A 21,669-nucleotide genomic window follows, 5' to 3' on the forward strand; every position below is an offset into this window, starting at 1 on the left:
TCTCACATCACAACAGTGTGGGTGGAATAGGAATGACACAAGGGTGGGTGGCAATACAGAGAAAGAGGAGGGTGAGAGCAGAGAGGCAGGGCGACGGAGACGATAGAGCGAGAAGGAGGAAGAGGAGCAGGAAGATGAGAAAGCGCAAGCAAGTTGCAAAGGACATCTAGTCACAGTGACGTTCTGGAGCGGCTTGGACTCTTAGACGCCATCGAGTTTTAACGTGCACGCAGTGCACACACCTATTTGGCTGATAGCAACGTGCACCTTGGGAAACTCTCACATGTAGTGTTGGGAATTACTCGTGTCTTTCTTCATGGAGCAGAAAACTTTGAGTGGGGACTCACAAACGACCTCTCAACCAGTGAGTAATTGTGGTGTGTGTGTGTGTGTGTGTGGTGGGGTGTGATCCTACAAATGAAGTCTCTTTATCCAGTCGCACATTGATACTGATTGTCTCATGACGTGTGATGTCAGTTCAATATTACAGTCGTTAGCTTAACTTCCTAAATGTGTCCCATCGGTCTTGTGATGAAGTGCACGATTATTCACATTAAAAACCATTCTGAAACTTTAGTTACACTGCTCCGCTTTGGAATGACAGGTCACGTGACCAGTGCCATCCAATCACAGAGCAGTTTTTGACAGCGTTTCAGCAACCTGTTGATTTCCACCTTTAGTCTGTGAAAGCAACAAGAGAGAACACGCTCAGTTATGCATTGGATGTGTTTGTCGTCCAAATCACATCATCTAAAGGTGTCCGTCATTCTCTGCTCTCGGGTACAAACTAGGGCAGAATCTATTTTGATTTCACAAAATGCAGCAGTGACAAAATAGTTTGCAGTTCTTCTGTGTTTATGCAACAGGCCATAATCCCCTAAACACTTCTTCTATCAATAGAAGCCCATTCATACCCTTCTGAAAAGGAACGATCACACAATGTAATGCCCAAAGAGAAGTGACCCACACACACATTACTTGTGTTTGTGTGTGTTCCTCGTGATTACCCCTGGGACCAAAAGTGTTTGTAGGGAAGGCAAATCAGATGATGAGTCAAAACTGCTCCTGTACACGAAACACCTCAGGATGGCAGGCTCAACATCAGATGCAGGCTCCACTTTCAGATGAAGACAAGTACCGCTTTTTTTTTCCCCCCCTTCAACAAGTGCCAGATGGGTGCAGTTCACCTCAAGAGCACAATCAAGCGTTGCCATGTGATAAGTCACTTGCTGCAGTGTGTGTTCATTTTGTGCGCAACAGGGAGATGTATGAAAACCTTTGCCTCACAACATTTTGACGGACACGCACACACGAGTCTATAGTCTATTACGATATAATACCAAGTAGAATTTTGTGCTAGCTTTAATAGAAGTTAATCATATGATAGTTGCATAGTGTTATCTTTCTACAAATAATGCAGTCAGAATTTAACCCCCCCCCCCCCCACACACACACACACACGCACACACTCTGCCAGAAAAAAAGAAATAGCCTTAAACATCTCCTCATGACCTTGACCACTTCTGCTAAAATCAGCTACATCCCCATGGTAACAGATCATTCAGTTCTACTCCTGAAATGGAAAGAATTGATCAGATGTTATCAGTATTCGCTTCCATTTTTGTGTGTTTTTATTTTCAAAAACAAATGGGGAAAAATGATTTGGGCTGACTATCTTAGGAAGACTGATAAGTGGGCTTTCTAGGAAACAACTGTGTGACTGTGAGATAGCGTCTGCCATTGAGTTGAATCTGAATTGACTCGATATGATCTGCGACTTACCATTTCACATTTTAGGATTATTAAGGCTGAATATCTAATCATTTGCAACCTTTTTCTTTTTTTCTACACTAAACCTTATCAGCAAGTGGTCTCAGGTTATGCTTTAATTCCAGCACCAGAGGGCATTGTTGGTGTTTTTTTCCGATGGACTTGCTTGCAAGTCAGTAAAAAAAATCAATAGGGATAATTGAAGCTATTGCCAAAATGGATCCGTAAGATTGATGGCTCTCTAATTTTCCCAAACAAAGCTACTTTTCCAGCCTGTGAACGCTTTAACACACATCTTCTCTCCCACTCAAGCAACACTTTACTCATTTGGCTTCCACTATTCTCATCTGCTTTTAGTGCAGCAATGTTGTTGTTTTTCCTTGGAACAAATGATTGCCCAATTGAGTTTATTCATCCATGACATTAAAATGACTTACGAGTAACCACCTAAGGCAGTCACGCATGAAGTAGCCATCACTGATGTTGCTATGAGACAGGAATTGTGGAAGGGTAACTTCATCATACCTCAGCGTTCCGAGCTAAGAAGTGAAAAGCTAGCAATGGAAAACAAAAACAGAGAACATCACCTTTTCGATGCTTTTGGCGGTTTAGATCCCTTCCCAGCAAGAGGAGAAAAAAAAGGTGATAATGTCAATATTGAGTTAGTAAATGTATTGCATAAGTATGCATTGACTTTATAGTCCCACTCAACATCCAAAACCAGGAAATTTGGGGAGTGTGGTGTAGGCTTAAAGGCCACTTGGACTTGAATTGTGGTCTTTGTGCAACTGTTCGAGTGTGTTGTGTTTTGGAAAAGTGACGGCACACAACAGAATCCTGTCTTGGCTGATTATAATATATTCTGACTACAACAGCACAAAATAAGTCTTCCCGTCAATTTTGGAGCTATAATGTGCCCCTATTAAAATAAGTGAAAACAACAAAAGTTTCTCCAGCTGGAGAAATGCTTACCACGCACATGGATGTCCACAGAAAAAGTCGAGCTCGTCGGAGTGAGCATAATTTGAAAGAGAATGTTACATAAATTGTAGCAGGAGCACACACAAAATGCCCCTTTGATTTTGGAGGATGCAGTACAAGAACACGTCAGGCATTCAGTCTTTGTTTCTGGGTGAGTTGTGTGTGTGTGTGTACTGTATGTCTTGTGGAAAGTTGACTTTAAGTTAAATTTAGATTTATTTCTAATATAATTAAAACAAATATTGCTCATCCAAAGTGTTTCCTATAGAACCAAAAAAAATACATACTTGCTTTGATGCATTGCAATTGTTTCAAGCAGCTTCGTCAAGTCAAATTTAATTAGATAGCCTTTAACCACAAAAAACGTCTCACGAGCTGAAACATTAATACGTCATTTTAGTTTGTAATTGCAAAAAAATGTTGGTCTTGAAATGAGGCTGTGATTTGAAAAGGGAGGTCAGAAGAAGAGGCTGGAGAGCTGAAGGCTGTGCTGGAACAGGATTGGCAGACTAACCTTTGCTCCCTCCTCCTCCTCAGCTCACACTGACTGGTCGGGGCGTGTCTCTATGGAAACAAGCCGTTTGTGTGTGTGCGTGTATGCATGTGAGAAACTGCGAGAGAATGGAACTTCCTGGTCAGTTTGTCGGTTAAACATAGATTGTGTCAGCCTTGGGACGTAATAAGAGAAAACTGATATGTTAGCAATGTTTTGGCTCACCAGCAGCTTTACCTTCTAGTTCAGTGTGTGTGTGTGAGTATATGTGCATGTGTGTGACAGATGTGCAAAACCCTGGTTTCATCCGTGGTAGATGCCTGCATGGGTTTCCTGTTCTAAAGATCTCCAGAAGAAGCTCAGTGGGTGTCCCAGTGCAATGTGTGAGTGTGTTGTGTGTTTTTGTGAGCAACATGTAAATGAAGTAGTCGGTAGGCAGCAGGATGAGCTTGAGAAAGAGGCTCTCCTTTAAGCGGGTCTGGAACTTCAATACAGTGAGTAGTGCACACTCTCTCGCGTTCATATTATGTTACACATATTGGTAATCTAGTAAATGTATTCTTTTCAGATCATAAAAGTGCTCAGATTCAATGACTGCGTATACTGTCCATCTACTTATTTATGTGATAGGATTTCAATCTAGCCTACAAAATTGTGGTTGCTTTCAAATGTTCTATGCATATTGTGTAAAAACGGAATAAAATACGCTACCGTTCAAAAGTTAGAAATGTCTTTATTTTTAATATCAAATTAAAAGTGTGCCAACTTTATCGCTGTGACAACCCCTGACGAGGGTGCTAAATTAATAGACCGTGTAAAGGTCATGTGTAATTCCGATATTGTAGAACGGATGGTAATGTTGACTGGGAATATCTGTATGGATTGTGTACATTGTCCTGGCGAAGCCTTGGAACAAATAGTTTGCGTGGACTTGAACCACTTTTTTCCCCCCTCTTTTAAATGAGGTCTCCAGTCCAAGGTGGAGGGATTGACAGAAATTGGGACAAATGGACACTAAAACAAAAAGAATTTCCTGGCCACTGTTAGTCACAATGTATCATTTCTACACACCCAAGACAAACATCTGTGTGACATTACAAAGGAAAAATGCGGTAACTGCTTCTACTCCTTCACTTCTCCAATTATTAAGTTGGCTGACGTGACTGGTTGCTACAGTCGTTGTATTTCATTCAAACAGATGTATTTGATTTGACTGAGATCGGTTAATTGTTTGTGACGGTTATAAGCTCAAGGCAAGCAGCCAAATGAAATCGACAACATTCATCACCCTTTTAGCCCTCTTAGTCACGTCTGATGTGTGACTGACTCACTTGTTGGGAAACAAACATGAACAGCATTCCTTCCCATTGCGGATATTGATTGCAAGACCTTCAGACTCGCCCGGAATTCCAGCATCACTGGTTAGATTTAGTTAGCGAATTGTTGTTACGTGTGATTTGAACAGCCACCAGTGAGTTCCAATTTCTGTCTTGCCTCTCCTACATTCAGACGAAGCAGTTGTAAGACCTGGCAGGGTGTCTCCAGGCCTCTCAATGGCCACCACTATTCACCTCATATTCAAAAGTAAACACTCAGTCACGCACACGTTTCAAACTGTTGGTGCAACAGCTTTCTCTTCAGCTGCAAGCGTGTTGGTGTGCCAAATTTGGAATTCCAAAATCAAAATGTCCCTTTTTTGAGTTCAGTGTTTTAGGCTTCTCCCTGCCACCTTGTAAGACGACTTCAACAAATCAGTGTTACTCCATATTGAAGTCTTCTCTGGTGATATTTACTTGATTTAAATGCAGGTGGATGTCATTCCTGACTAAACGGAGCCAGGAATAGGTTTCTGTGCTACAAACAGCGGCGTCTTTGTGTTTCGTTGAGTGCATATGTGATCCTTCATAGTTTCTCGCGCGAGTAGACATGTTTTATTCACCAAGTGAAGTGTCTCTACCTGCTTTGTGTCTCATTCTATAACGCGACCCCCTTCTTTTGCAGGAGTCATTGTCCCAACTCAAGGAATGTTATGGAAGATTCAGTTTGTTTAAAGGAACTTTTATAGGTGTTCACGATTAAAAAAACAGTTGAAACGGATGGCTATAAATTGTGCTCTGTGTTTGGCCCAACGTCTTGGGTATATAGCGGACGATGTAAGCCCCCACCTTCACCCAACTCACAGTTAATAAATCAGTTGAGAGTCACTTGCAAGGTGACCAACCACTCCCTTCATGCACAAATACATGGAAGGTCAACAAAAACAACCGGGCACATGGCTACATGGTGAGCTGACAACAAAATACAGTCGACCACCTCAAACTGAATTGTTAGAGCCAAGTAACGATCTGCAATAACTTTAAGTTGGCAATGTATAGTGGTAAAGTGTTTCCCTTTGGGTACCAGTGCATGCACACATTGTATTTTGTTGTTGTTCTGAGAATTGTCATGTTCATTTAAGTACTGTGAAGGAAAAGAAGATGGCTTTACAGTAGATTCATATTCACCTTATTTTTTTCACGTCATTTATTCATTCTAAGCATGAACAAAACCTAAACAATATGAGACCGATCATTATATTCCATTCCTGCTATCAGGAATGGCTGGCATATGCCAGCAGCAGGAGGGTGAAAACTGGAGCCTGAGAAAAGGGAGATGAAGTGATGAAATAATAGAGAATGGGCTGGGGGGAAAAAAACGTGTTTTTAATTAGTGTTACTGAATATGCCTGGATTGACCAAAAAGGGGAGACAAAAAAGGAGAGCATGAGAAAGTTTGTGGGGGAGTGAGGGAAAGAAAGAGGCAGAGAGGGGATTTGGAGCCTTTACTAGGGGCCAAACCACCCCACCGCAGGGAACGTCTGGAAGTGATCACATTAAGAGTTAGAGTCGAGGTGAAGACGAACGCACCCTACATAAAACAGGATTCTCCTGTATAAAACATGCACACGCTCATAAACACACACACACACGCACCAGAAATGTGTGCAAGACGCTCTCACAGTCAACTACCACATAGTCATATCAAATGTCTTTTGACTTATGGGAAATTACCTCTTCTCTTCCAGAGGATATTAAAAAGAAATAAATGCAGACATTACACAGAGCGTACCATATGGCCGTTGTTTTCATTTGCCACCTTACTTCTTCTGGTGGAATCTAAGGTTTTATTTTCCGCAAGACCTTTCTCCTATTTATATTTTATATCTCCCAGCTTACCGTATAAATCAGTAGTTGGCAGGCTCAATTTGTGTGACTTATTTGAAGAACGTAACCACGACTATTCTTTACATTAGTAGTCAAGGGATATGGCTTGATTCTCCTTTTGTTGCTGTTGTTGGCTTTGGTTGCTTAGTGTCAGAACTTCTGAGCCAAGACTTGTCAGGAGGTCTGTGAAACAGGCCAGTGATGAACCCAAGAAGCAGACCCAGTTAACAGTTTTCTGGTTGCAAAAGGCCATACGTAGGTCAGCCACGTCAGTATCACTATTTTTATTACATGACATCCATGTGGATTTTGATCCTCTCGCAAGATGACCACAATAGACAAGGTCCCGCTTGAATATTATAATGGGAAAGTAAATGACTAACTAGGTGGGGTCAAGGAAGATTCCGTTGAATTTTGTCCAACCACAATCACTTGGCTGACATACTACAAAGTCACCACTCTCCAGTAAAGCTACAGAAGCTTTACTGTAAGTGTTCATTACATATCATATGACTTTCGTGAGGAACTTAATCACTTTCATCCCCATGCAGAAAACATTCCACACAATCATTCTCCCTTATCGCAATCTGCCTTGTGATCGTTGATGAAAATAAACATGTGGATTTTGCTGCTCAAGTCATATTTCACAAACACAATAAACAAAAATAATAATTTAAAAAAAAAAAAAAGAAGAAAATCTTATGGTTGGCTTACCCTTTAAAAAAACTAACAGGCCCTTATTTAAAATGACATCAGTTTAATAGTATGTTTATTAGTATACTATGCATACTAGGTGGTTTAATTCTGAATTTTACACCACACAGAGACCCGTTTCACAATGAAATCATTTGCACATGATAGTAGATGGGAGGGCTTACATTTCAGGGCTTGAGCAATGAATTCAAGATGAGTCTGTCGTCAATTTGGGGGGTTTATGAGCTGAACATTTAACCCGAGTGCAATAACATGTGATGGGGCGCTCCGAAATGGCAGATTAAAGGTGAAAATACAGTGCCTCATGCAACATTTGTTGGATTTAGCATGCCCTAAGGGCGCCCTCTAATTTGTAAAGACAAATTGGGGGTTCTCACGTACTGGTCATTTCTTTCTTAAAATATCATTTTCGCAAAATGATGTGCTTCTATTTCTCTGGCTATTCATCGTATCTTTTTCTTAAATAGTGCCTTGAAAAATATTGTTTATAAACTTCCCTTCAAGTCATCTCATCTTAAAAGTTTCTATATGATTTATTGTAATATTATATGGGTAGAATTATATGTGGATATACTGAAATCTATATAGAGAATAAATGCAGCCCTTGGTGAGTTTCATTTAAATGTTTTGTCTGGATGTCTGTCTGTTTCTGGGACTAGAATTAGGGATAGATTGAATTTTTGTGTATGTGACATTCACTTGAGAGTCTATTGCTGTTGTGTGAGCAGCACTCACAGACACTAAGCACCTCCCGTCTAGGGAGGTGTTCTTGCAGAGCAGGCACATCCAGTTCACAGATGATTCCACCCACTGAGGACTTGAGTCTATCATGATGTGTGTGTCTGCGTCAGATCCCGTGGAAAGTGTTCCTTCGTCCCGTCACGAGTGTAGTCGCTCGGGCCAGATGCCTCTTGGCCTTCCCATCACTGTATGAGCATGTGTTTGAGTGTCTTTTATCCGTGATGAGGTGAGATTGTAATCCATGTCTCTCTGTTTTTTTTTACAGTCTACTGCAGTCTCCGATGGAGGTGAGTTACTGTTTTATCTTATTGTTTTCACTTATCGTGATTATTGTTGTGTTCTCATGATCTGCTTGTGCTCAACCAGTTAATGGTAACTGACACACTTTTTCCTCGTGTCAAGTTGTTGAAGTACCATGACAGAAGTATTGGGGTTGAGGCCATGGCCATTGAAATTTTAACGTCACAGAAATCTGGATGCTTTCACACATTATTCATGCAAGCAGTAAACAGCCTTTCCCCGTCCTTTATTTGAATGCCGTGTCTTGAGTTAGCTTCAAAACAAGATGATATGGATGTGTATGGGTCACATAGAACAAAGCCAAATCATTTTATTTAACACTAGGCCACGTTCATTTGCAGCAAAACGAGCCATCTCCCATGGTATTGCTAGTCAATGTGTTTAAATGGATATTCCGTGTCTGCCACCCTGTTGTTGCTCAACATGTGGCGAGACAAACAAAAGGCATTGGTTGTGGATCATGCTAATGCTTTGACACCTCGCTGTCACAGCAGATGGGAGATAAAAGGAAGAGCTGGAGGTGAGAGAGGAAAAGAGACAAAAGGGATGCAGGCATGTTGGATGTTTGATTGCTCACTTGTCACGCACCCAGCAGAAAGGAGGCAGAGTATACATCAAATAGTCACTTCATTAGGTACACCTCAACAAAAATATGAAAACATTTTTTTTTAAAATGTCATTGCATTATCAGCTTGTCCCACACGCTGTGTGTAATATGTGGTAGGATAAGAATCCAATACAAATTTACATGGTTTTGTGGTCCAGTTATTTGATAAAATGATGATCGCTATGATTGTCAGTCACTATATTGTAACTGCCTCTTTAACAAACTGTCACTTCCTCCATTAGAGGCTTGAACAATTAGTTGCACCTATGTTTCATAATTTTCTTCGAATGACTGTTTATTTCGATGTTGTGAAATTTGATGTCCACTTGTGACTAAACTGTGCAAGCGTGAACAGTATGCATTTCAAACAACATAACATCTAATTAATCTGATGAATATGGAGTTCAGTTGAAAAACTTTTTTTTTTTTCTGTGTGTAGAATGAGTCTTTCTCAAAGGCATCTCACAGTCATGTCAAGTCAGTAATACTCAGCTTTTTTATCACCAGTGACACTACCGGAAGGGTTGTGGTTGTAGTTTGATGTGGGGCACCACGGTGGCACAGTTCAGAGGTCTCATGTTCGTATCTGGGCTTCTGCCTTTTTTTGTGGAGTTCGGATGTCCTCCCATAGTTCAACCCAAGACACACTTAGAACCACCCCCTCATTTGAATAACATTTCCTTTTGCATCACAAGACTTAAAAACTGCCAAATTCAAAAATAAATAAATACAAGTACAAATAAAACCAAATATAAAGAATATAATTGAACAATCTAAGTTAAGAGAATTTTATGGAAAAAAATATATATATAATACAAACGAAAAATAAATAGGACAATAACAAGTGAGATTTATGAAATAAATAAAAATATAAATAGTAATAATAACAAATAAATATATGAATAAAATGAATTTTGTTTTTTCAGTTATATATTTTTTATTTCTGGTTTTATTTTCTCTTTTATTTATTTTTATTTTGGCGGTTTTATTCCTACATATCACCCCACCTCTTGCCTGAAATCAAATGAGGTGGATTCCAGCACACTTGTGACCCTGATGAGAATAAGTGACATAGAAAATAGGTGGACAGTTACCTCTATATTAGTGACATGAAACTGAAAGAGTCAAAAGTATCGGCGATTGTTTTTAGCATTACTTTTGCTACATGGATTAAAAAATGGTTGTCCTGCATTGACAAGGCAAGACAATTATTGGTAACAAACTCCTAATGAATACTGCAGTGTGTGTTTGTGCTCATGTGTGTGTGTTTGTGAGTGTGTGTGTGTGTGCGCGCGCGTGCGCACACATCCTGTCATTTTTCCTTCCATCCTCCCTCAGCTCTGAATTATTTATCATTTCAAGGCCCATGTAGGCATGTATCACTTACCCACTGAGCATATCAGTGGTGGACGCAGGCCATTATACATGCATGTGGCCGCATGCGTGTTGTGACCCGAGTCTCTTGGGCTGTTCGTCTGACCGCGTCTTTTCCCCCTTCCATTCTTCTCTACCTCGTCCTCCTTGCGAGAGTGTCACAATGTGTGACACTTAGTGTAGTTTTACCCTGTGAGGGGGCCCTGTTAGTGTGAGTATGGATGGTGGGGCTTGGCTACCGCTTAGGATTCGCTACCGCTGGCACCACACTGGTTCCTACCAGCTCTACCCAGGTGAGGAGACAGCTGCTGAAGATTTAACGTACTGGAGCAAGTTAAAATATTTGGATTTTATTGGTTTGTTTGTGTGCAAATTCCTGTACGCAGTTTTATAACCACAACATATTTTTCCAATTATGTTCCTATATGTTTTTGGGGTAAATACACGCATATTGATTGCCATTAAAAAAAAAAGAAATCAAAACATATTTACGATGTGGAAAATTATTTCTGTCTAAACATATCTGACTTGAATAGAAATTTGCAATATAGCAGTTGAGTTGAGTTGAGTTGAGCGGTTTTCGTGTAGTGGTTGGTTTCAAACAGGCAAACTATAGTAGGCACTCATACCAGCCTGTGTACATATTGTACATAGAGTGCAAAAAAGTCCTGCTACTCGTCACAGAATAACTGAAGATTGGGAGTGTGGATGTAATGAGCTGCAACCGGTTCTTTGGACCAAGTGTGTCTGGGCGTGTTGATAAAAAGCTGTTGCTAATCTTACTTGTATGGTGATACATGTTTTCCTCCTACAGTAATTAATTGTGCAACACAAATGTGTGTGTGGTGAGTTATAGTTTAAGACGTGGCAAAGTTGTGAGTCTGTACTGAAAGAATTAGTCCTTTGATGAGTAGTTGTCACACCATTCGGTATTAGGTCATTTTAGGATGACGATTTCCACGGATATTCCTCTAAAGCTCTATTTTAATCATGTCAACATTGTACCATACTGTATGACCCATAATAAGTTTGAAATTGTATTGTTCTTATTCTACTGTGGGATCTTTTTGAGATGGGGCGCACTTATAATTTGTTTGCTAAAAGTTGTTTCTTATACTCTAATCTAAATTTAGTTTGAGCTAGCAACTGCCAATTTGATTTGATCTGATTTAATATAAGATTTATTTAAACAGTGAATAGTTCCTATTGAAAGCACAGCTTAGATAATTATCACCAATGGATAGAAGATCAAAAAGATGATCTAGCTATATTTTCTGGAGAGGTTTGTGCTTATACGCAGCACAACACGCAACCATTTTTGTTATATCCACTTTGCACCTTGGGCCCCGTCCCCACTCAGGCACATTTAACATTTGCACCTCTAAATTTATTCATTATGTTCTGTCCATAGCTTAATACAAAAAATGATTATCTTTGTCTCGTAATAAAATGAAGTAGATACATAATGATGTGATGGAAATGTTTATGTCATTTATTTTATAAAACAGCAAATTTGAAAAGAGTTTGAAGTTTCATCACTTATAATATCATGCAGGTTAAAGAACTATATAATGGGGTATTACTTAACCAAAAAATTCAACATAAGTGAAATCCAATTGTGTGTCTGTGTCTAGAACTGAACAGTGTGGAGCTGCAGGGCTGCAGCAGTGACAATAGTCTGAACAGTAATGCCAGCCTCCCCAGTGTGCAGAGTCACCGGCGCCACACCGAGAGGAGAGTGGCCAGCTGGGCCGTGTGCTTCGAGAGGCTGCTGCAGGACCCTGTGGGAGTCCGCTACTTCTCGGTAACATATTGTAATTGCTCTTCTCCACGCTACATTTGCAGGGACATTATGGCTTGAGCCGCTTGACTTTGCTTGTCAATTGTTCTTAAGAAAGTGTCAGTTGAGAAACTACCTGATGTAGTGGTGATAGTTCAAGTAAGTAAAATTCACCTTTGGCCTACAGCGCTCTCAGAAAAATGAAAGGCGCTATGAATAAAAGAATTGGAATACATTTCCCAGTCAATAACACTCAAGGCCCACAGTTCGCAGTCCAGCATCTGCAAACCGGCAGATTTGATTTTAGAACATGTATTGATTACTTGTATAGAAAATGTCAATAACAGCATTGCTTTGGCACCATTTGGTCATATCTTGGTGCTAAGGAACAACTTGAGAAGCTTCATTTCGACCAAAGTAGTCCTTTGCCATCCTCATGTGGCATCTAAATGCAAATAATAATTTTGCACTGGGGCTCACTCTTCAAAGGTTCTCCCTTTACCCACTAATTTCACATTTTCTGTCCTGGAAATGATTCTTAGACTTCAATAAATATCACAAGGGGTACAATAATAGTGTTTGGACCCTGAGTGGCAGAAGTGGACTCCAGACCCACTTGCTGTCATTTGACATATGTCTGTAAAACGTACCTGTTCCAGAAAAATGTGCTATTCATATTATTAATGTAATCCTGACCTTGATTATACATACTAGGTAAATGCTGCTTCATTTGTATCCCACATTGTTGTTCCTGCAGGAATTCCTGAAGAAAGAGTTCAGCGAGGAGAATATTTTGTTCTGGCAGGCTTGCGAGTTCTTCAGCCACGTCCCTGAAAATGACAAGAAGCAGGTATGTATACTTTGTAGTATTTCAATCACTACAATCTTCTTGCAATATATGTTTTAGACGCTCTAGCTTGCTCTGCCGTCTTGCTTGCAGTTGTCTCAGCGAGCCAGAGAGATCTACAACAGTTTCTTGTCCAGCAAAGCCACCACGCCGGTCAACATTGACAGTCAAGCTCAGCTCGCTGACGACATCCTCAATGCCCCCCGACCTGAAATGTTCAAAGAGCAACAGTTACAGGTTGGCTGTACAACCAAACTAGAAATTTGTTGGATTTAGATAACATTGGTGGGGGGGGGGGGGGGGGGGGGGAATGAAAATGCTATTTTGACACTGAATTAGTGTTGGACTTGTGGTTTCTTATACAACACGAGATAAGGGAGGCATATTGTGCAGAGGGGGAAACTTTAACAGTAAAGCTCTATTGACTGAATGGCAAATGTTACTGTTGAGAGTCACAAGGCTATCCTTAAAAATCACCCTCTATCTTTTGACTCATCTAACATTAAAATCTACAGATATTGAACCTTAATTGTGGTTTTCCAAAACATCCCTAAGCCCGATGACATAACCGCAATTTTGACACCCGTATAAAGAAGTCAGTCATAGGACCACACACAATCGTCCTTGTACAAGTCTCCTCTCCAATCATTTGTCTTTTCCCCTCCCTGTGTTGATCCCTTCTCTTTGCTTCTGCCATTTTTAGATTTTCAACCTGATGAAGTTTGACAGCTATACACGTTTCCTCAAGTCTCTCCTCTACCAAGCCTGTATGTTAGCAGAGGTGGAAGGCCGACCCCTGCCTGACCCTTACCACGTACCCAGCAGCCCCACATCCAAACACAGCACTACCGGCTCGGACCGCTCCAACCTGTCCACACCCAAGAAGGTAAGCACAAACACCTCCACTCTGCTGCATGTCAAAACAACTGCCCATTTCCTCTCTTCCGGTTTGGGTCATACAGGAGGAGAAAAGGAGCAAGTCAGGCCGCTCTTTGAATGACGACAGCCGGGATGATTCGGGAGACCGCAGGAAGGGCATGTTCTTCTCTTGGTCTCGCAACAGGAGCTTTGGCAAAGGCCCAAAGAAGCGAGAACTGACCGACTTTAATTACAGTCAGTAAATCTTCATACTTAATCATATGTTTTCAATTTCCTCATTTTTGGCAAGACAACGCCATTGTGTAAATATAACAAATGTAATTGCTGAATAGTGTGTTGCCATGTGGCACAATGACAACATGTTTCCAAGCATTGTGACAGTTCCAGTAGAATATATTTCACTGGGCAAACATGAATGGAATCATTTGTGTTTCATCAAAAAACATCTGTCTTCCTTGAGTTTGTTAAATGGAATATTTTTCAGATTTCTCCGGTAGCAATGGTCGCCGTGAGTCCCAGGGTTCTCTGTCCTCGGGCGCCAGTTTGGAGCTAGGGATGTCTGCTTCTGGGAAGAATGAGGTGAGTCTGGAAAAACTAAAACACATCACATTACATTGCTAGGAAGCCAAACTTTCATGGGAGCATGTACGTAACAATATCTCCTCATTGTTCTTCACTTTTTACTCCCGCATGTTCCACACCTCCTTCGTTGTTTTCTTACAGTCTTGTCTGTTTCGGTTCTTCAGGGAGATGTTTCCCGTGTGGGAGTATCAGAACGTGGAGGAGGCAGCGCCGTCCTGAGGCAGTGTAACATCAACCTGCCAGATGGTTCTTGTTGCTCTGTGCCGCTGAGGGCCGGTGTGTCCATCAGGGAATTGTTACTGGGGCTCTGTGAGAAGATCTGCATCAACCTGGCAGCTATCGACCTCTTCTTGGTCGGAGGGGAAAAGGTAGTACAAAACACATGTATGTGCCGCTTCCCAAAGTATTTAAGTCACAATGTTTTTGTCCCAAAAAGTCACATGAGAAGATAACTGATGTGTTTTAATGGACCGTAGTGCAGCATACTGAAGTGATGGTCGTGTCCAGTTTCAAAGCAGTAATTCCCTTTGGAAATATACTGTACTAGAAATGAAATTCTTCTTACTATTTATTGTATTTGTTTGAACTATTTGAATGATTATTTTATGTCAAACAAAAGTTTTTAAAACTGCTAATTTTGGTCATCATAATGATGATTATGAAAAGGTTTGGTAATGTTTTTAATGACATGACCAAAGCATTTTATGATTTTTATTTTCATTTTCCAGCCACTTGTTTTGGATCAAGACTGCATGACGTTGTGTTCTCGGGACCTCCGACTTGAAAAGCGCACTCTCTTTAGGTCAGAAACTTTCCGTCCGTTCTATTGTGACTTGTGCCACATTGATGGAACCTCTTTGACGTTTTGACCAAGTCCTTCAAGCTCTGAACTCTATCTTCCTTTTGTTCCAGGCTAGATTTGGTCCCTATTAACCGCTCAGTGGGCCTAAAAGCAAAGCCCACCAAGCCAGTGACGGAGGTTCTCAGGCCGGTGGTGGCCAAGTATGGTCTGCACCTCTCTGATTTGGTTGCACGTATTGTAAGTCGAGTTCTTGAGCGCTGGGACTTTGCAAAGTTGCTTTAGGTTGTATCATTTGCCTCTCTGAATTCTATTTCTCTGAATTTGTGTGTTTCAAGAGTGGCGAATCGGAGCCCTTAGATCTCGGTCTTCCCATTTCCAATCTGGATGGGCTGCGAGTGGTATTGGATTCGGTGGATCACATGCCGGGAAAGGGTAATAAAAAAGTTGCACATACTGTCTGTGTTCACAGAAAAAGGCATATTTTATAATGGAGTTACTGCACCTTCTTTTCACTTCCTCTCCTTCAGCACCGTCCAAAAGCCACATCGGGGCTTCCACAAGCAGGAACCAATCAACAACAGTAAGATGCCAGCCAGCTTTTATATCATCTGACTCTGGAATGTTTCATAACCCACTGAATGTCGCCACTTCCTGATGATGATATCACGCTACTAAGTGTCTCCCCCGCTGTTCTCAGTTGACTCATAACTGTTTGCAATGTGCCCAGGTGTTTGACACGTGTCTATGGCAGCATCCGTCCGTCTGTGTGTGTTTGTCCGTTTATTATGATGGGCAGTGAGCCACGTCACATTCCCAAATTCTCCCTTCTGGTTTTGTGGGCTGTCTGTGGTCCAATGCATCGGCAACTTTTCCATCTGCTTTCTTATCTCTTTCCTCTGTGATAAGACCTCTGATCAACCCGTGCCACTCTTGAAAGCTTCATAAATTCCATCTGGAAGAGAATTAGTTGGTGGCGGGAGTACCATAGCTGTAGATTGTAGATTTAGTTGATCTAATTGATGGCAATCTGCAGTGGTTATTTGCTTCTGTAGTATGGCTCTCCATTAGTTGTTGGAAGTTGTTGTGTGTGTCACAGGTTTGTGGGTGTATTGTACACAGGTTTCAAATTTGTGTCCTTGATGTAATCTGTGTGTATGTAATGTGTGTGTGTGTGTGTATATATATATATATATATATATATATATATATATATTGTGTGTGTGTGTGCTTTCGAGCCTTTATAGCAGCGGTCTCCAACCATTTGACATAGTTTGGATAGATGAAACCCCCAAGTTATAAAATCGTGTTATAGCAAACAGCAAACAAACCAACAAGCAAATAAATAATGTTGATATTCTTTAACAAAAGGCCCCATGTTGCATAATCAGTATCACTTTAGGCACATCAACAAAAATGAAGGCTGTGTTTAAAATAAAACACTGCGTCTGACTTAATTCACAGTGTGGAAGAAATTTATTCGACCACCTGTCACCCAGCAGCACCAAGTGCTTTGATATTGACTTTGTTCATTTTCACTGAGCTCTCATTGTGTTACCGTTTTGAATAGCAATGAGGAATTTCAAACTGCATGAGCACATTTTGTCCACTTGTCTTCTCTGAGAAGAATCTATAAAAAAATTGCTGGGTATCAAACACCGACACGATTTTCTCATCAGCAATGCAAGTGAACAACCAAATTTTCAATAGTCACTTCATAACAAATCACCATGACTGTTACCATCACTGAATATGTCTGGTCCAGTACATGAAAACCCAAAAGGCTGGCGGCCGCTGCTTTAATTGGCACCCTTTTAAATACTTGGGAATCCCAAGTTCCACCCCACAGTAGCCTACATTGCAATGATGATTTATATTTTGTTTTTATTCTTATCTTGTCTGGGAGAAATCAAGTACTTTTATTGCCTCATACGTATGGTCCAAGTTACCCAAAAAGCACCGACTTGTTAATAAGATTCCAAGAAAGCCATCGGCCATGAATCCCATCACGCCCACACGTGCAATGTAATAGCCCCCCTTCTTCTTGAAAAGTGGCCCCCACGCTCCATCAAAATGCTGTCACGCTGGTCTCCATCAGTAGCTCTAATCACTAGTCGTGCTGTACGTTGACGCCTCTCCGCTCCGCTCTCCTTGTGGCTCCCAGGGGGAGGACAGGCAGTCAAGGAAAGCCGCTTCCACCCACCCCCATGGGGAAAATGGCAAGGCTGGGCCCGCCGGCCTTGACACAAGGAGCCAGGCCTTACCCAACCACTCTGTCTCTCTTCATAAGGCTCCGGAGAAAAGAAAGCAGAAAAAGATTAATATAGACGAAGCTGAAGGTAAAGATACAAAGACCTCCTTCTTCTTTCTTTCTTCGATTGTCTTTTTGCTCCTGTGTTGCTGTAATGACACTAACTCGCTGGCATGTGTGCCGTACTGCACCAGCTAGCTCTATGTAGCGCACACTGAATGTAGCTTGGACTTGCCAAACTGACTCCCCTATGCTTGCATGCCGACTGAACTCCAACAACGAGCACTGTTTTCACCTGCAATTCAGGAGGTTCATTCACTTGTGTTTGTGTCCGTACGTGTATTCTTTGCATTTGTGTGTGTGCGCGTGTACAGAGTTCTTCGACCTCATATCCAAAGCTCAGAGCAACAGAGCTGACGACCAGCGAGGCCTGCTGAACAAAAGGGACCTGCAGCTGCCAGACTTCCTGCGCCTGTCGCCGTCGGCGACCGGTCGAGCCGCGCCTCTGCCCTTTGACCCCGAGCCCGGTTGTTCCACCCCTCACTCCCGCAACCCTGGCAACGGTAGCGCTCGCTTGGGGAGCAAGGCCAGCCACAACGAAAGGGCAAGCGGCAGCCATATTCTCAATGCTCATCATCAGTCTCAAAGTTTGGACTCTGCGTTGGGCTCTGACATTGGAGGGTGGGCGAGCGCCAGGCCCCCTTCTTCGCTGTTTCCCGCCACCATCTCTCCCATCCACCCGTCCCAGGAGGCCCAACATGGTGCATTCAAGGACACTGGCAGGGGGTCATCAGTCCAGATGCTGGAGGAGGACGCCTTGTCAGACCTGACACTAGTGGGCGAAGGGGACATCAATAGTACCAGCCTCAACTACGTCACCCCCTCCAGCCTGCAGTCCAAACCCCATCCCCAATCCCAACAGCAAGCACGGGACATTCGGCCTAGCTCAGGTACTTCCCCCGTGTGACCTTTCACCTCTCCTTTCAGCCACCTACGAGCGGCCGTGGCCTCTTTTGAGTCAGTTTGACGTGCCCTGTTGCCCGTTTTCACTTGAGACTTGAATGCATCCACATCTCCTCCCTTTCTTTAGTCCTAACGTGGGGCAATAAAAACACTCCCTGTGGCACAGAAGCATTTAGTGTAACTGTACAATTGCTTACACTACAAATGTATTATAATAGTCATGTCTGCACTGTGACTTGAGTTGGTCATACACAGGACAGAAAGCTGAAGCGGGGATAAATGGATGCATTATGTCAAAGGTCACAAGATGTCCTTGGAATTTTCCTACATGGTGTGCGTATCTGTGTGACTTGCTGTGGATTTTCCTTTTTCTTTCCCTGAGACTTTATAGTGAGGGAGGAGTGCAAGGATGACTCGTGGCAACCTCTCATCCAGCACCCTTCACCAAAACAACATAATGATGCACTTTAGCCCTTTACGAACAAAACTCCGTGCGCGTGTTGAAATCACTCGTTTACCTTGACACACTAAAAGAATGGTAATTAACTTATATGATGTACGGTTGATGTGAGCGTCTCATTTCCAGCTTTGTGCACACTCGCCATACAAATGCCGATTTTCTGCTATAGTAGCGTGAACGAACACATTTGCTCAGCTGTTCTTTGTTCTAACTTGAGTACAGTACGCTCTGTGTTTTCACCACTCTCACCTCGGGCACTCCTAATGCCATTCTTGCAAACACAGGCCACAGTCATTGTGCACGCTGACACTGCTTGCAGACCAAAAAGAGCCAGAAGGTTTTGCACCCACTTTTCAGTTTGTCTTTTTTTTGCACAAAATCACAAAGTTGTTATGTTTGAAAGGTTTTCACAGAGTAGTAGCTTCCCGCAGCCACTCGAAAAGAATCAGGTAGGTAAGAGGTATTTGGAATCGGACGCATTCCGTCATTTTGCCTTTCTTCTATATGTCACAACACAACGGATTTGAAATAAAACAATCAACGTTGAAGCGTATACTCTTAGCTTTACTTCAAAAGGTTTCCCAAATTGCAATTGTCCTTGACATTTTATCCACAGTACAGTGCCTCCATATTCATCTGCCAATCCATTTTCTCAAAGACAACACCGACATCACTGACTATATAGAACTTAAGCTGCAAACCGCCAGTGTCACCTCCATTTTAACCGAATATGTGGAATAATGTAAATATAACTAGCATTCTAATAAGTTAATTTTAATAAGGCAAAAGTCAACAAAAACTCAAATGCTTCTCAACTCACTACATTATAATGGCTAAGCACTCCACCTTTTCTGTTGTGTTGTATACTTGATGAAATATTAATTTATCTCACCTTATATTTTTTACTCTCTCTTGTTCATCTGCATTGCAGCCATGCTGTTTCTTCAGCTCCGCTCTCTCTCAAACTGTCTGTAAATAGATAAAATAAATGTTAATATCTTGAAGTCTCTCTTTGTCTTACTAGAGCAGCCTCTATTTCTTTTTCCTGTCCTTTGGCCACTCCGAGTCCTGTGACACGGCACATGAGAGGCACGTGTAGAAGCACCTATCCTACGGGAATGTATAACAAATATATATATATATATATATAGTTCTGTTATATGCTGTGCAGATCTGTCCCACAACAAAGTTACAAGCACAATAATACAAAAATACAATGTTGTTATACATATTTATATAATATATTTATATATGTTTTATTATTATATATATATTTATAAATCTTTACAAAATATTTCCTGGTTGGTTCTCATTTCGTGTGAGAGCAAGAGAAGTGAGGGAGCAGGGCAAAGCTTTTGTTTTACGGGTACAAAAGCTTTTTCGGTGGGACTGGGCTAATAGATGTTCATGGAATCCTTCGGTTCAGTGCCTTGTTAGGCAAGCTTTGCCATGTTCGGCTTCAAATATCTAGTTCAGTCAAGTATTTATTTCATGAATTTGTTATAGAAACCCAAATTAAAGTTCATAATGGGTAACACTGCAACAAAGACATATAGATTAATGTAACGTAAACAGACCTGTGCTCCTTTGTAAACATGAAATGTTGCACAATTGTTAGCTGCGAGTACCCAATTCTCTTTATGAGAACCTTGTCTTACTATAAAAAAAAAAAAGTATCTTGCTAGATGAATAAACTTCTTACATTACCAGTCTGGCTCATCATCACAAATGGCTCCATCTGCTGGTGAGAACAAACATGTGGAAACTTAGACGGACAGACAGACAGAATACAATCACACAGCGAGAGAGAGAGGGAGGGAGACTCAGACTAGTCATATTTAATGCTTTTAAACAGGAAGCTTTTTAAAACCCAACGTTTCTGTGAGTCTCAAGTCTGTTTTCAGTTTTAAACAGAAAGCCAAATAAACAAAAAGGCAGCTGTTCTTTCCGTCAGCCACTGGATGGCATCCCTACGCATGAATTTCCCATGATGTACTCCCCTCTCTCTCCATCCCTCTGGCTCTCCACCCCCCTTCGTCTCTCTCTCTCTCAAGCCTGGTTACAGGATACTGATTTCAGTTAACTGGGGTAAAGGGGCCTGTTCAAATGACAACAAAAGCTCTATGTGCCATTTATAAAAATTAAATGAATAAATAAATGTATTCATTCACCAATCTGACTTTGCTCCAGTGGTCAGGGTTATCTGGGGTAAGTGGAGCCAGAGCAAAACTCAATTCACTGGATCAGGCTGCCCATCTTAATTTCTTTTTCATTTGACTTACACCGGGGCTCTCCAATGTCGTGCACTAGGTAGCCCCAAAGGACCACATAAGTAGGACTGTTGCCAGTGATCGGACATTAGAATTCCCTTGGAAAGTGGGGGCAATTGATCATTTAAAAATGTAAACCCTTGCAGAGATTTATAGAAATGAAATGTTGCATGATAATTGTCATCCATTTCCTACCTTGTTTCACAATTGTTGATAATTAGCTATTCACTTCCCATAAAAGCTCTATGGAGCACATGTAATGGATAATATGCCGACAGTGCTGTGACAGGTGAGTCTCCTTTAAGTTCATAGCAAACTTACAAGTTTTCCAAGCATGTTTGCTGTGTTTCTGTGTGTTTTTCCTCCACCACCAGTTGCTTTTTGGTGTGTTTTTTTTTTTTTTACAGCAGCTTCTTTGTCCTCAGGTAAGGATAGAGGCAGATGGAGAGGGAGGGAACGAAGAGAGAGTTTCAAAGTTGTGAGCAGCACAGCATCCAACCGTGCACCCCCCTCTCCATCTCCTCCTCCTGCCTCCCATCAGCCTGCTCTCCGCTCACGCCGCAAATCCAAGTCGCCTTCATCCCGCTCCAACCGCAAAGTGACCAAACAAGCCTTGGATGTGGACCAAGTTGTTGTGAGCCATGACTCTGCCAAC

General features: G+C 41.6%; 1 protein-coding gene across 2 annotated transcripts in view; it reads left to right on the forward strand.

Moving 5' to 3' along the window:
* rgs12b (regulator of G protein signaling 12b) overlaps positions 1-19,748 on the forward strand; it is a 33,945-nt gene extending 14,197 nt beyond the window's left edge. Inside the window, exons 6-19 of one of the 2 annotated variants that reach the window (XM_061274319.1) lie at positions 8,168-8,189; positions 11,818-11,987; positions 12,721-12,813; positions 12,904-13,047; positions 13,514-13,696; positions 13,773-13,923; positions 14,174-14,268; positions 14,436-14,639; positions 15,000-15,073; positions 15,184-15,310; positions 15,409-15,505; positions 15,601-15,653; positions 17,235-17,409; positions 17,696-19,748. In XM_061274319.1, the coding sequence (XP_061130303.1) occupies positions 8,168-8,189; positions 11,818-11,987; positions 12,721-12,813; positions 12,904-13,047; positions 13,514-13,696; positions 13,773-13,923; positions 14,174-14,268; positions 14,436-14,639; positions 15,000-15,073; positions 15,184-15,310; positions 15,409-15,505; positions 15,601-15,653; positions 17,235-17,409; positions 17,696-18,288 (2,181 nt within the window). In that variant the 3' untranslated portion in view covers positions 18,289-19,748. The remainder of the gene's footprint in view (positions 1-8,167; positions 8,190-11,817; positions 11,988-12,720; positions 12,814-12,903; positions 13,048-13,513; positions 13,697-13,772; positions 13,924-14,173; positions 14,269-14,435; positions 14,640-14,999; positions 15,074-15,183; positions 15,311-15,408; positions 15,506-15,600; positions 15,654-17,234; positions 17,410-17,695) is intronic. The other variant, XM_061274320.1, reaches the window with a different exon arrangement.
* Positions 19,749-21,669: the final 1,921 nt, after the last annotated feature.

The sequence above is a fragment of the Syngnathus typhle genome, linkage group LG3 (genome assembly GCF_033458585.1).
Source record: "Syngnathus typhle isolate RoL2023-S1 ecotype Sweden linkage group LG3, RoL_Styp_1.0, whole genome shotgun sequence".
Taxonomy (NCBI): domain Eukaryota; kingdom Metazoa; phylum Chordata; class Actinopteri; order Syngnathiformes; family Syngnathidae; genus Syngnathus; species Syngnathus typhle.